The sequence below is a fragment of the Lissotriton vulgaris genome, chromosome 8 (assembly GCF_964263255.1).
Source record: "Lissotriton vulgaris chromosome 8, aLisVul1.2, whole genome shotgun sequence".
Lineage (NCBI taxonomy): Eukaryota > Metazoa > Chordata > Amphibia > Caudata > Salamandridae > Lissotriton > Lissotriton vulgaris.
Genome location: NC_141696.1, coordinates 756,520,469 through 756,534,368, shown reverse-complemented (window position 1 = coordinate 756,534,368; position 13,900 = coordinate 756,520,469). Strand labels below are relative to the sequence as shown.

At 49.1% G+C, this 13,900-nt stretch overlaps 1 protein-coding gene across 1 annotated transcript; it reads right to left on the bottom strand.

Moving 5' to 3' along the window:
• Window positions 1-2,442: 2,442 nt before the first annotated feature.
• On the bottom strand, window positions 2,443-7,285 carry LOC147697956 (uncharacterized). Its single transcript, XM_086933377.1, has 2 exons — window positions 6,562-7,285; window positions 2,443-3,068 (listed from the first exon to the last, which is right to left on the bottom strand). The coding sequence occupies exons 1-2, from the start codon at window positions 7,283-7,285 to the stop codon at window positions 2,443-2,445; spliced, it is 1,350 nt and encodes a 449-aa protein (XP_086789503.1).
• Window positions 7,286-13,900: the final 6,615 nt, after the last annotated feature.

Sequence of the window (13,900 nt, the reverse complement as noted above, 5' to 3'; positions counted from 1 at the left end):
AGATTGGTGTCACCCCTTGCGCTGGTGTCACCCGGTGCGGTCCGCAACCCCCCTATTGACGCCACTGGCAGGGTGGGCTGGAAGGCCATGTGTAGGGAGTTGTATCCATCAAGGTTCAAGAGTATGAGGGCTTGAACAGTAGTTCTGAAGTATCTTGTTGAAGGAAATGGTTTCACTTTCCTTGAAATAGAAAGCTTGTACTAGGCTGTCTTTGTTTATTTGCCAACATGTTCCTTCAAGGTGAGGCTGGTGTCCAATGTGAATCCAAGTGACTTGTCAATAAGTGAAAGTTGGGGTTCGAAGCTGTCAAGATTTGAGCCAATGAGCTAGGTTTGTACCGTTGACTATATGATTATAGACACTAATATAAATGTAAAATTATTAGTATTATTGGAGTAAACACTTGTTACAAATTTTGGTACTTTCAATATTACCTCTTCTGATAATAATCCAACCACTACTAACAGCAAAAGTCAAAGTATCTATGTAAAAATCACCGAAAGTGGAGATCATATTTTTGTAAACATCCTATGTCCTAAGTGCATCAAAGGATGGGATATTTCTGCTAAAGATGAATAATTATAAAGATTAACTGATCTTGATTTAGACAGCAGGGTATCTGTAGCCCGTGACATAAGCTTTCATGGACCCTGTCATTTGAAAAATCATATGTCTATAATGATTCATACTGTTCTGCAAATGTCTTGTTAATTTTGCTCAGATCAGTAGTTAGCTTGTGATAATTTGCATTTAATGACATTATATTTTTATTATTTCATTAGAAGTCAAATGCCATTCAAAACATGTTCATTAGCTTCAAAATCAGCAAGAGCTTGTATCCTGTGTTGGATTGGATTTTATTTTTAGACTAGTGATTCGTGTAGCAGATCGCTTAAGATGTATTTAACTCGAATTAAATTATAATACATTTTGCATGCATCTGCAGCCAACACATGGTTATGGCAGCTGTTATACCGCACAATTCATCACAAATTACAATTTACGCTCGATTCCATTCCATTTTAAATCTCTGTTGTTTCATCATTATATGACATTTTGTGTATTTTTCTATCACATATCCACCCACCTTGGAATTTTTACATTTCTTTTATATAGCATTTCTCTACATAATTAGAAGTACTACCTTGTTGAATTAGAATTCTGCGAGGAAGGAATAATTCAAATTTGGAATGCAGCACAACACGTGATTTAAAGTAAGGTTGTGGGGTCCACAAATATCCACCACTTGCCTACAAGCATTCGCCCAGAATAATCCAGACCCATACACAATGAGACAACACCACTGGATAGCATAAAAGGCCACTTTTTATTCCATAGATCAGGCAATTTTTATATCCATAAACCAATAAACAGTTGTAATTTTCACTTGTCTTCAAACCAATGAATTTGCATATTATGCCAAAACCATAACCTTTCTTTTGCACTTGTTTGTTTATAACGGTATTGTTCCAAACCAATATAACTTATTTTCCGTTGAAATCACCCCCATGTTTCGAAATCTTTTCACTTTTCCTCTTTCTTTCTTTTTCCCCCATCTTGTACCTCCCACCACCCTCTCTCCTGAAGGACGGTCAAGTCCGCTCTAAATCTTGACCTCCCCCTATTCCGCCAAATTCAGCTAATAGGATACACAACCATTGCCTGACCTAATGTGGCATCTTTCTTGTTTGACATATCTAATGTTCATAAGTAACTTTGTTAACAGTATACAATTTATTATTTAACATTTTGTCAACAGGGGTGGGTGGGCGGGCCTCGCCGAAAAACGCTCCTGCCTCAACTACGGAGCCTAAAATGGCGCTCCTGACTAACTCCTACGCACTGCCTCGCGCGCGCTGCCCTGCCTAACGCGTCATCGCTCTGGGTCTGTACCACCGGGCGAAAATCCGCGGGGGGAGACTGCTTCGCTCTGCTCCCCCCGAGGATTACATCGCCCAGAATAATCCAGACCCATACACAATGAGACAACACCACTGGATAGCATAAAAGGCCACTTTTTATTCCATAGATCAGGCAATTTTTATATCCATAAACCAATAAACAGTTGTAATTTTCACTTGTCTTCAAACCAATGAATTTGCATATTATGCCAAAACCATAACCTTTCTTTTGCACTTGTTTGTTTATAACGGTATTGTTCCAAACCAATATAACTTATTTTCCGTTGAAATCACCCCCATGTTTCGAAATCTTTTCACTTTTCCTCTTTCTTTCTTTTTCCCCCATCTTGTACCTCCCACCACCCTCTCTCCTGAAGGACGGTCAAGTCCGCTCTAAATCTTGACCTCCCCCTATTCCGCCACACAGGAAAAACCTTGGATTTTTCCTGACCCCACCAACAAACCCAAACCATTCTTATCATAGTGTGTTGTTACCCATGTCAGTTTGCTTTGCCCTTGCTCTTTTTTTTTTTTTTTTTTTTTATTCCTCCCTTCTAGCAGACACCCACAGATCAACTTTCAAACATTTTGATAGCATGTCTCTGATCTCCAGTATGTAATACGCCATCCCCAACTGTGTTAAGTGGACACCATCTTCCCTAAACAGATGGCCGTCTTTTCCAGTGATGCTGTCATGTGCAATTGTCTGGATCCCTAAACCCACACAGAAGATCTTCATAGCCCTGTTTACCTTTTTTCTGGCCTTTTCCATGGCGGCCTGACTCCTTGCATTTTTCCATTGCTGCCTAAACACAAATTCAGTCCATACTAGACTGGTCCCTAGCCAGTTGTTAGAAACCACAGCTAAATCTAATTGCATGGCTTTGATTATGCTTAGCCCCGATAAAGCCACTAGGTCATTTTCCCCTAGATGGAGAATGAGCATATCAGGACCGCCTCTGTCATACCTTATCTTAGCCAATAGAGGAAACAAGTTCTCCCAGCGCATACCCCCTTTACCGCACCAGTAAAGTTCATGTCCAGCGCTGGGGATACCAAGGTTCCTTCCATAGATTTGATGATCCGCAAAGATCGCTGCCCATTTCACAAATGAGTGTCCCACGATCCAGATTTGTTTTTTGGCCGGATTCAAACCCCGAATGTCTCCTAGATGAAAGAAAACAGACCCAATAAGAAAAACTCAACATACAACTTTATGCTTAACAACTTCTAGTTTGTACTACTGTCCATGCTTCTTCTACAGCATATGTGCTTTTTTATTTTTATTTTTTTTATTTTTTTACATAGCGTGCACAGCAGTTAGAACTCCACCTTCCTATCCTTTTGATCGCATTCCAACCCAAACCCAAACAGGCTGCTTCAGACGCTGCTCCTATACGAAAGGAATGTGTTGCATAATTCATTGGGTTGAAACCTAACAATAAAAGTGTTCTTCTCATGACTACCAGCAGCTGGTGACTCGAAAGCTTACCGCCTGCCTTGTGCACAAAGATTGGTCCACCCAGAACACCTGTAAAAAACTGAAAATCCCTCCACTCTTGTACTGGGCAACAACCTTGTATGTGAGTCACATTTAGGTGTATCCACACCCCTTGCCCCAATTGATCTGTTTTTGATTTGCCTAACCATATTTTCAAAGTGTCACCTTCCAAGCACACATCCCTGCCACATAAGCCGCAATCATTCTTTAAACCTAAAAGTTCAGAAACTCGAAAAGCTCCAAAAAAGAGCCATATCATTACCAATCTAAAAAGCTTAATTTCATGAGCGTTGTAACAAGCTTTGTGTAAGTACCCCAACATACGTTGGAGCAATTCAAATGTTATTGGCGCTCTTGTGTGTGAGCTTGACGCCTTCACCCTCTGCAATCCCTTCAAAACTCTCTTCACCAATATATGGGTATTTGGATCCCGGCCCCAATACAATTGTCCGTAGAAGGAAATCCCCGCTAGCTTACCCGCTATGGTGTTATGTGACAAACCCCTGTCAATTAAATGTAAAACAAAATCAAGTATGAGGGGGATATACATCTCTTCTCTTTGTACAAAGTTATAAGTGTCAACATAACTTAGAAATTCATGCCATGCCAGCATATAACTTCGTTGAGTGGATGACGCTATTGAGTTCTCCACCAGCCGTAGTATCCTCATTCCCCTAGAGCCCAGATGCTGATAGGTACCGATGATTTCTTGACTGCTGCTCCCGGGGCCAGCTCGCGAAATCTGTCCCACTGGGAACGAGAGAGCGCATCAGCAATTGAGTTATTGATACCTGCAATGTGTGCTGCGCGAAAAACAATGTTCAGACGCAGACTTAACAGCATGAAAGCCCTCAAAAGGCCTAGCACTCTCCTGTCCTTGGCTTTCTGCCTGTTTATTAAGTGAACAACTGACAAGTTGTCTACATGAAAAAGGATTGTTCTGTTGCTAAGCTCTTGGCCCCATACCTGCAAAGCCACTAAAAGGGGAAAAAGCTCCAAAAACGCTATACTGCGACCTTGGGAAATCCATTCTTCTGGCCACCGCTCAGCGCACCAGCGCCCATCCCAAAAAATGCCAAATCCATGTAAACCTGACGCATCTGAGTACATTTGCACCTGCCACTTCATACTTTCTTCGATGAAAAACAATGGCACTCCATTGAAATCCGCTAAAAATAACAACCAAATCCTTAAGTCCTCCTTTATGTTTCTGGTGAGCCTGATTCTATGGTGTGGCAGAGTTGCTCCTGACATGGCCATACCCAACAACCTGCAGAAAGTCCTTCCTGCCCTCACTACTCTGCACGCAAAGTTCAGGTATCCTAATAGTCTTTGTACTTGCCTGAGTTGTAATTTTTCTACTTGAAGGGCCTCTTGAATACATGACCTAATTTCCTCTAACTTCTTCTTAGGAAGTCGTGCCACCATTTCCACTGTATTGATCTCTATTCCAAGAAAAGTAATCTGTGTGTTGGGCCCCTCTGTTTTGTCTCGTGCCAAAGGCACCCCAAATGCTTCTGCCATATTCTGAAAAACTTGTAACGCCCTCTCACAATGTCCGGACTTCGCCAGTCCCATAAAGAAAAAGTCATCAAGGTAATGGCACACTTTGCCTACCCTACACTCTTGCTGAAACACCCACTGTAGAAATGAACTAAACAATTCAAAAAGGGCACAGGAAACTGCACATCCCATAGGTAAAACCTTGTCAAAATAAAAATAACCATTCAGCTGCATGCCCAAAAGCTCAAAATCTAAGGGGTGTATCGGTATTAATCGAAAAGCAGATTGAATGTCGCATTTTGCAAGCTCGGCCTGCTCTCCTAAACTTCGTACCATTTTTAGAGCCTCGTCCACTGTAGTGTACGAGACTGCTGAATCCTCATCAGCAATAAAGTCATTAATAGAACTACCCTCCGGCCACGAAAGGTGTTGAATCATGCGGAATTCGCCCGCCGCTTTTTTGGGGATTACCCCTAGCGGCGACACCATGAAATGAACAAACGGCATCTCCTCAAAAGGCCCAGCTACTCTGCCTAAGCCTACCTCCTCACCCAGCTTCCTGCCCACCACCTCCGGGAAATCTCTAGCAGACCTCAAATTCTCCGCCCAACGCCTGTATCTGGGGCCCTGGTAACCAATTCGAAATCCCTCCTTAAACCCCCAATAAAGTTTGGCAGCCGCCTCGCTGTTCGGGTACCTATCCAGCCAAGGGATGAGCAATTCCCATTTAATTGGGGTAAAAGCCTTTTGGTATAGGAGGGAGTGGAGCTCCCCTGCCCCTGGCTGCCTGGAATTGTGGTTGTGGGGTATGCTCGGTTGTGTCTGCTGCAGGCGTAAGGCATTGCAATAGCATATGTCTGCCTCCGCACTGGGAACATTCGTGTTTGAATCTACAATATGGCCGGTTACAATACCCCCTGTTGTAGTTCCAGCAGGAGCCCAATCCGCTTGTATGCCCCCTTGTGGCAGTCCCCGCCCCTCCCTGGGCGGCGCGCCCTGGAAAGGGCCGGTACGCCACCGGCAAACCACTAGCTGTGTGGGTGGTTTCCGTAAGCTGAGAGGATGACATCCATTGCAACCATAATTCTGTGTCTATATCACCCCAAGGTTTTGAAGGGTTCATGCTCATCCTGGCCCTGAACTCCTCGTCATAATTTAACCAGGAAAAACCACCAAAATGCATGTGGGCCTTGCGTACCACATCCATGTACTTAAAGAGTGAAACTGCCCTTTCCGGATATTTTTCACAATAAATGCTGGAGAAAATTAAAAATGCAGACGACCAATTGTCTATATTTCTCGGCACCCTGGGACGTCTTGCCAATTCTAATTCTTCCTCCTTGGACCCTTCTCTAGATTGGACATCTCTGTGTAGCAAACGGAAAACATCTACGTAGTCATGTTGCCATATCTTTAGTTTTGTCTTGTGAGACAGGTGGGTACCTAGCGGCATTGACACACCCATGTATGGCAGCCTACCTGGCATAGGTGAACTATCTTCCGTGTGTTCTAGGCTAATGTAGTGGGCTGACTTACCAACCTGTCCACTTGCCTGTGCAGGCGCCGCTTTACTGTGTATTTGCGGTACCTTGTCCGGAGCCTTTTCACCCCTAACCTGTGAAGAGACATCCCATGCCCCCCACCAACGTGGCTTACCCTTGGGAAGCTGTTCCTCGCGTCGTCTCAGTTCTTCTTTAGAGATCCGCTCGAGATTCTCCTTCTGTACTCCAGAGTCCCCATCTTCATCTTGAACCTGTAACGATTGAACAGAGCTTGTTGTCCCTGCCCTCCTCCCAGAGCCCACTGCTACAGTTGATTGTCCCTTTTGAAAACTTCTCAGTTGTTTACTAACATTTCGCTCCTCTAATTGCTGTGGAAATGTCGCTATACTCTCCCTTGTGCCTTGTGGAGCGAAGATTTGGCTGCTTCCTCCCGGACGCTCACCATCTCCTACACCCCCATCATAAGTGTCCCAATCAAAAACAGGCTCTCGCTCCAAAAACCTGTCCGCCTGTTGTGGATCCGCCATAAATTCCACATTAAAACCACCTTGGTCAGTGGCCGCTCTGTCCTTCGCAAATTCCTTACCTTTCGCTCTCCTGCTACCCGTCGTATTCGTGGTCTGACCTTGCTCCGCTCCAGAGCCACCTGACACCTTATCTGCCCCGTCTACTAGAAGTACCTTGCTGCTGGGCTTCCTTACTTCCCTATGTTTCCGCTGTGCTTCAGCAGTGGAGGCATGTTCTACCCACACCCACTGTCCTGATAAACTGCGGCCCAACTCTGTCTCATCTGGCGCAAAAACTAATGGTGCCTGGCGCGCCTCTGGAAAAATATATTCTCTGTTGAACCTGGTGTGCTCCAGCCCATTATCGTACATGTATTGTATAAAATCGTCTTGACCTTGCTCTGCCAAAACCGCATCTCTGATCTGAGAAACCTCCCCATCTTCCTGTGGCAGCAAGCCTACCTGCCCTGTTGTGAAAAACTCAGAAAGGTCCTCATTGGGGGGGTCTGAAAGTCCAAAAACATCTTCTGCATCCTCAAAGTCCTGTTCCCTGGGCCTGGCCGGGGCGAGTGGTACATTCATAATTGTGCAGGCGCCCCCCGCAGCCTCCTCATCACTGCCACTCGAATAATCCACTAGCGGCTGGGGCTGGGAGGGCTGAGTAACTAAGGCAGGGTGGGGGAGTGTACAAATGGGGCCAACTGTTTCTTTGCGGCCCTCAAAGCATTGTGGCCCTGTAAATACTGGCACTGGCCTGGGGCGGGGCGGCCTGACTGTAGCTGCTCTGGCCTGTCTGCCCCTGCCCACCCCCACTCGCTGGGTGCCTGTGTCAAGCCCACCCACCTCAAAAACCTCCCTCCCAAATGGGGGAGTAGCCAACTCACCCGGCAGCCTGACCACACAGCCCGTCCCTCGTAGCAATGCAGGGGATAAGGAGCGGGAAGACTGACCCCTCCACAGACCTGCTTGCCGGACGTTCCCCGCTGCCTGCCGAGCCCCTCTGGCTGACCGCGCTCTCCTCGGACCTTTCCTCGAGGCTGACGTCTGCCTGCACGCATCAATGGCTCTCTTGACTCCGTTCGCCGCCTGTCTCCTCGGGGGTCTGTGAGGTGGAGGGGGGTCAGCTGCGTCGCCGGTGCCTGCTGCCAAAAGGTCACTCCTGCCAGCTGCCGCTATGACGCGGAGCGCCTCCTGCAGTGCCTCTTGAGTAATCATGTCCGCCTTGAATTAGACCAATAAATGCCTGCAATTCACGAGGAGAGGCCCGCCTCGCCGAAAAACGCTCCTGCCTCAACTACGGAGCCTAAAATGGCGCTCCTGACTAACTCCTACGCACTGCCTCGCGCGCGCTGCCCTGCCTAACGCGTCATCGCTCTGGGTCTGTACCACCGGGCGAAAATCCGCGGGGGGAGACTGCTTCGCTCTGCTCCCCCCGAGGATTACATTGTGGATTTTGAAACCAATAAAACCGTTTTCAATGTCCTTTCATGTTTGTATTTATGCGCTGGTCAAAGAGAAGCAACACACCACAAGAAACTTATTCTCACTTTCTTTTCCATTTTTGCTTGATATTGAATTAGCACGGTAATCAACTTAAAGGGCAGTTTGTTTCTAATTGATTTTACTTGTTTTATATGAAACTTTTTCTGTTAAAGATACCAATAATTATCACTCAGATAATGTAGTTTATTTATCTGAAATCTCTTTTCACTAAAATGTAACTTTTTTATAGCTCGTTGTTAGTTACAGTTGCTGCCAATTAAGCTATAACATCAGAACATCCACATCAATGAACAGCAATTGTTTCTCAGCACTAGTACCACTAGTTTCCGATTCACAATATTTCTGGTTGAGGTTTTGCATGTCTTTGGTCTGCAGAAATCGTGCTGAAATCCATGTGCCACCAGTAACATGCCAAAAGTCAACAGCAGGGTGAGATAGAAACAACTTGTGCATTTGATCCCCTGCAAGGAGTGGAACTGATATATTTATTGGGATAGCTGCAAAACAGTTTACTAATTGTTTTACCCATAATATTTACATGGGCACAAGCGGCAATGGTTCTGACCAGATGTCTAAAGAAGCCAGACTGAATGCTACTCTGAGCTTGGTCATAGTACAAAGGACTGTTAACCCTGAATAATATGGCCATTCCTAGAAGTATGTGGGTGCCACTCAGTCACTAAGGGCTTCTACAACTTCTAATCTTTCCTGGAATGCAATGTGCTCTCACACTAGAGCTGAAATAAAAGCTGCGCTGTAATCCTCTAGAGCAATAAGCATCCATGGTGTAGGCGAGAAGCTTCAGCAGATGAGGCACATTCGGGAGACAACCAGCTCCACGCCAGTGTGCAGAGGAGAAGGTGAAGTTGGTTAGCCCTGAGCGTAAAATTCCGCTCCGCTCATGGAGTTTGCAGTTTTTCCCACTCTGTGTAGCGCACAGAGTTCCGAGGACTGGAGTTTTTCCCTCCCTCGCCCTCGCCATCATTAGGTTGGCAAGCGCAAGCAAGGAAAATCCTACTCCAAGTCACCTCCCAGTAAGATTTCTCAATGTGGGCAGTTGCAGATGGCCGCAACTGTTTGCATTGAGAAACCTTCTGTTCGCGTTGAGGAAGCTGCCATTAGAGTAGAACATCTATCTGAGTGGCAGAAAGAATCTGTGCCCTATTGCGTTGTGCATGGTGCCATTCGTGCTGATTTTCCAGTGCGGGACAAACACTCGGCGGTAAAAATCAGCCCGAACAGCATGACCTAATGTACTCCATGGCATGCGGAACTCCATGTACTGTGCTGCAGTTTTCTGGGTTTCCCAAACTCCACCCAGGACTAAAGTTGGTACAGACTGTGTCATGAAGCTGAACTACTCATACCAATGGGTGCACTCTGTGTTCAAGAGATAGTACTACTCATTCAATATTTCTGTTATGTCGTTCAATAGCAATGCAGTAATATTCAGGAAGCACTTTATGAAGCACAAGATGCAGTAACTAGTGTAATTCAGTAAATTACCACTTCCAGCCAATGCAACACATCATAGAGAAAGTTATGAGGTGTCAGGACAGAGAAAATCTATCCGCTTGTGAGCCGTTTTCGTTTGAATCCTATGGTTGGGCAGAAGGCACTGTGCAGGAAATAACCTCTTAGCTGGATTCAACAGGTGGCTAAGCGATTCTAGTTATTAAATTAGTAGATATTATTCCAGCCGTTTCCTGCATAATTCTAAGATGCCGCCCGCATGAGAGGGTAACGTTAGCCTTCTAGTTCTTTAGCTGTTTTCAATAGAGTTACAGTTTCGCGTATGTGCACCTGATGTGCGGCACACTTCAACCGTTGTCCTTGAGGAAGAAGAATTGTCAACTCTGAGAAGCGCTCCTGACAGAAATAAAGATTCAGCAAGGATTCAATTTGCTTGCTTCCTAGTTCGTATCCAATCAATCAATCAATCAATCAATCAATCAATCAATCAATCGAGGCATTTATAGAGCGCACTACTTACCCGGAGGGTCTCAAGGCGCTTGGGGGTGGGGGTGGGGTGCCGCTACTGCTCGAACAGCCAGGTCTTGAGTTTCTTCCTGAAGGAGAGGTGGTCTTGGGTCAGTCGAAGGTCGGTCGGGAGGGTGTTCCAGGTCTTGGCGGCCAGGTAGGAGAAGGACCTTCCTCCTGTTGTCGCTCTTCGGATGCGGGGGACGGCGGCGAGGGCGTGGTTGGTCGATCGGAGGTGGCGTTTGGGAGCGTAGAAGTTGAGGCGGTTGTTGAGGTAGCTCGGGCCTTGGTCGTGTAGGGCTTTGTGTGCGTGGGTGAGGAGACGGAAGGTGATTCTCTTGTTGACGGGGAGCCAGTGCAGGTCTCTCAGATGTCCGGAGATGTGGCTGCTCCGGGGGATGTCGAGGATGAGTCTGGCTGAGGCGTTCTGGATCCGCTGGAGTCTCTTCTGGAGCTTGGCGGTGGTTCCGGCGTAGAGGGCGTTGCCGTAGTCCAGTCGGCTGGTGACGAGGGCCTGGGTGACCGTGTTCCTGGTCTCGGTGGGGATCCACCGGAAGATCTTCCGTAGCATGCGCAGGATGTTAAAACAGGACGCGGAGACGGCGTTGACTTGTCTGGTCATGGAGAGGGAGGAGTCCAGGATGAAGCCCAGGTTGCGTGCGTGGTCTTTCGGTTTGGGTGCGGTGCCCAGGGCGGGGGGCCACCAGGAGTCATCCCAGGCGGAGGGCGAGGAGCCCAGGATGAGGACTTCCGTCTTGTCTGAGTTCAGTTTCAGGCGGCTGGTCGTCATCCACTCGGCTACGTCTTTCATCCCTTCGTGGAGGTTGGTTCTGGCGGCGGCGGGGTCGTTGGTCAGGGAGAGGATCAGCTGGGTGTCGTCGGCGTAGGAGATGATGTTGAGGTTGTGTTGGCGTGCGATGGCCGCAAGGGGGCTCATGTAGACGGTGAAGAGGGTGGGGCTGAGCGAGGAGCCCTGAGGAACGCCGCAGATGACTTCCGTGGCTGCAGATCTGAACGGTGGTAGGCGGACTCTCTGTATCCTTCCAGCGAGGAAGGAGATGATCCACTCCAGTGCCTTCTCCTGGATTCCGATGTTGCTGAGGCGCTGCACTAGGGTGCGGTGGCAGACAGTGTCGAACGCCGCGGAGAGGTCTAGGAGGATGAGGGCCGCTGTTTCACCGTTGTCCAGCAGGGCTCGGATGTCATCGGTGGCAGCGATGAGGGCGGTCTCGGTTCTGTGGTTGGCTCTGAAGCCAGACTGTGAGGGGTCGAGGGATCCATTCATCTCGAGGAAGGCGGCCAGCTGCTTGTTGACGGTCTTCTCGATGACTTTGGCTGGGAACAGGAGGAGCGAGATGGGGCGGTAATTCTTGAGTTCGGTGGGGTCCGCTGTTGGTTTCTTTAGTACAGCGCTGAGTTCGGCGTGCTTCCAGCTCTCAGGGAAGGTGGCGGTGTCGAAGGAGGAGTTGATGATGTCTCGCAGGTGGGGTGCGATGACAGCGTCGGCCTTGTTGAAGACGTGGTGGGGGCACGGGTCGGTCGGGGATCCGGGGTGGATAGAGTTCATCGTGCAGATGGTGTCTTCTGTGTTGATCTGGGTCCAGGCGCTGAGGGTGGTGGTGGGGGGCATTGGTGCGGTCGTTAGGAGCGTTGTTTGTGGGCTGAAGCTGTTGTGTATGTCTGCGATCTTGTTGTGGAAGTAGGAGGCGAGGGAGTTGCAGAGGTCTTGCGATGGGGTGATGTAGTTGTTTCCGGCGTTGGGGTTGGAGAGCTCTTTCACGATGTTGAAAAGTTCCTTGCAGTTGTGTGCGTTGTTGTCCAGCCGGTCCTTGAATGCTGTTTTCTTGGTGGCGCGGATCAGTTGATGGTGCTTCTGGGTGGCGAGCTTGAGGGTGGTCATGTTGTCCGGTGTTGGCTCCCTTCTCCAGGCTTTCTCGAGGGCTCGGCAGTTCTTCTTGGAGCTCTTGAGTTCGTCGGTGAACCATGGGGCCTTCTTGCTTCCGGGTCTGCTAGGCGGGGTCCTCAGTGGGGCGAGGTCGTCTGCGCAGTTGCTGATCCACTTTGTGAGGTTGTCGGCAGCCTGGCTGGGGTTCGCTGAGCTGGCGGGAGGGTGCTGGCTCAGGGAAGCGGCGAGCTGGTCTGCTGTGATCTTGTTCCAGTTTCTTCGAGCAACCTGTTGCTGGTGGTGGTGGATCGTGGATCTTCTGAAAGTGAAGTGGGCGCAGCTGTGTTCCGTCCAGTGGAGTCCGGTGGCCTGGCTGAAGACGATGTCCTTGCTGGATGAGAAGACAGCGTCGAGTGTGTGTCCGGCGAGGTGGGTGGGGGTGGTCACCAGCTGCTTGAGTCCGAGGGTGGCGAGGTTGTCAAGCAGGGTGGTGGTGTTGCGATCGTTGTTGTTCTCCAGGTGGAAGTTGATGTCCCCCAGGAGGATGTAGTCAGCGGATGGGAGGGCGTGCGGGCTGATGAAGTCGGCGATGTCTTTGTTGAATTGTGTCGTGGTCCCGGGGGTCGGTAGATGAGGGTGCCTCTGAGGGTGGTTCTGGGGTCCGTGTGGATCTGGAAGTGCAGGTGTTCGGAGGTTGTCAGGGTGTCGTTGGTGTTGGTCGTGATGCGGATGGTGTCCCTGTAGATGATGGCGATGCCTCCTCTCGTCTGGTTGCCTCAGTCTCTTCGGGTGATCTTGTAGCCCTCTGGTATGGCGATGGCGATGTTGGGCGCTGAGGAGTCGTTCATCCAGGTTTCCGTGAGGAAGGCGACGTCAGGATCTGTGGTGTCGAGGAGGTTCCAGAGTTCGATGATGTGTCTGTGGATGGAGCGGGTGTTGAGTAGGATGCACTTGAGGTGGTTGCTGCTGGTGATCGGCTTGGCGGGTGCTGGTGCGGGGCAGGTCCGGATGCAGGAGAACTTGCAGGAATGGCAGCAGAAGGGTCCGTGGGTTCGTCTCGGGGTGGCTCGGTAGCATCCCGGGATTCGGCCGGTGTTGAGTGCGTTGAGGGTGGCGGCGTCGTACGTCCGGCGGGTGGGCTGGGGTCCTCGGGGGCCAGGGGTCCTGGCACTGGGCGCGGTCCAGGCGCAGACGGGCTTACCTTTGGTGCACCTTCGGCGCTCAATCGGTGCTCCCGCTGCGCGCGTCCGCTGCGCGGTCGCTCAGGGGGCGTCATAAGAAGGGGGACGGGAGGGCGGGTCTGCTGGGCTGGGCGAGCGGCTGGGCCAATGGGCCGGTGGTGGGCGGGGCCACAGGGGGCCAGCAGCGGGAAAAAGTGGCATTTAGTTGCTTACCAGAAGGTCTGTAATTAAGCTACTATTCTCAGTGGGGCTTCGCAGGTGAATTCAGGTATTTGTTTCTCTGGATACTGAGAATCTCTGCATTTCCTGTCACTCTCGGCACCCGTTTTCTGCCTCTGTCGCCGCAGTACTGAACTCTCTTCTTACTGGTTATACCCTTGTGACACAGTTTATTGCAAAAGGCTAAACAACCAAATTTTAGAGCGCAATTGTTACCGT

What these genes read in the sequence shown, in the direction of transcription:
- LOC147697956 (XM_086933377.1), bottom strand. Translation starts at nt 7,285, where the DNA reads ATGTACGATAATGGGCTGGAGCACACCAGGTTCAACAGAGAATATATT. An exon ending in CGAGGAACAGCTTCCCAAGG is followed by an intron (nt 3,069 to 6,561) that starts GTAAGCCACGTT and finishes TCTTTCATCTAG; the next exon opens with GAGACATTCGGGGTTTGAAT.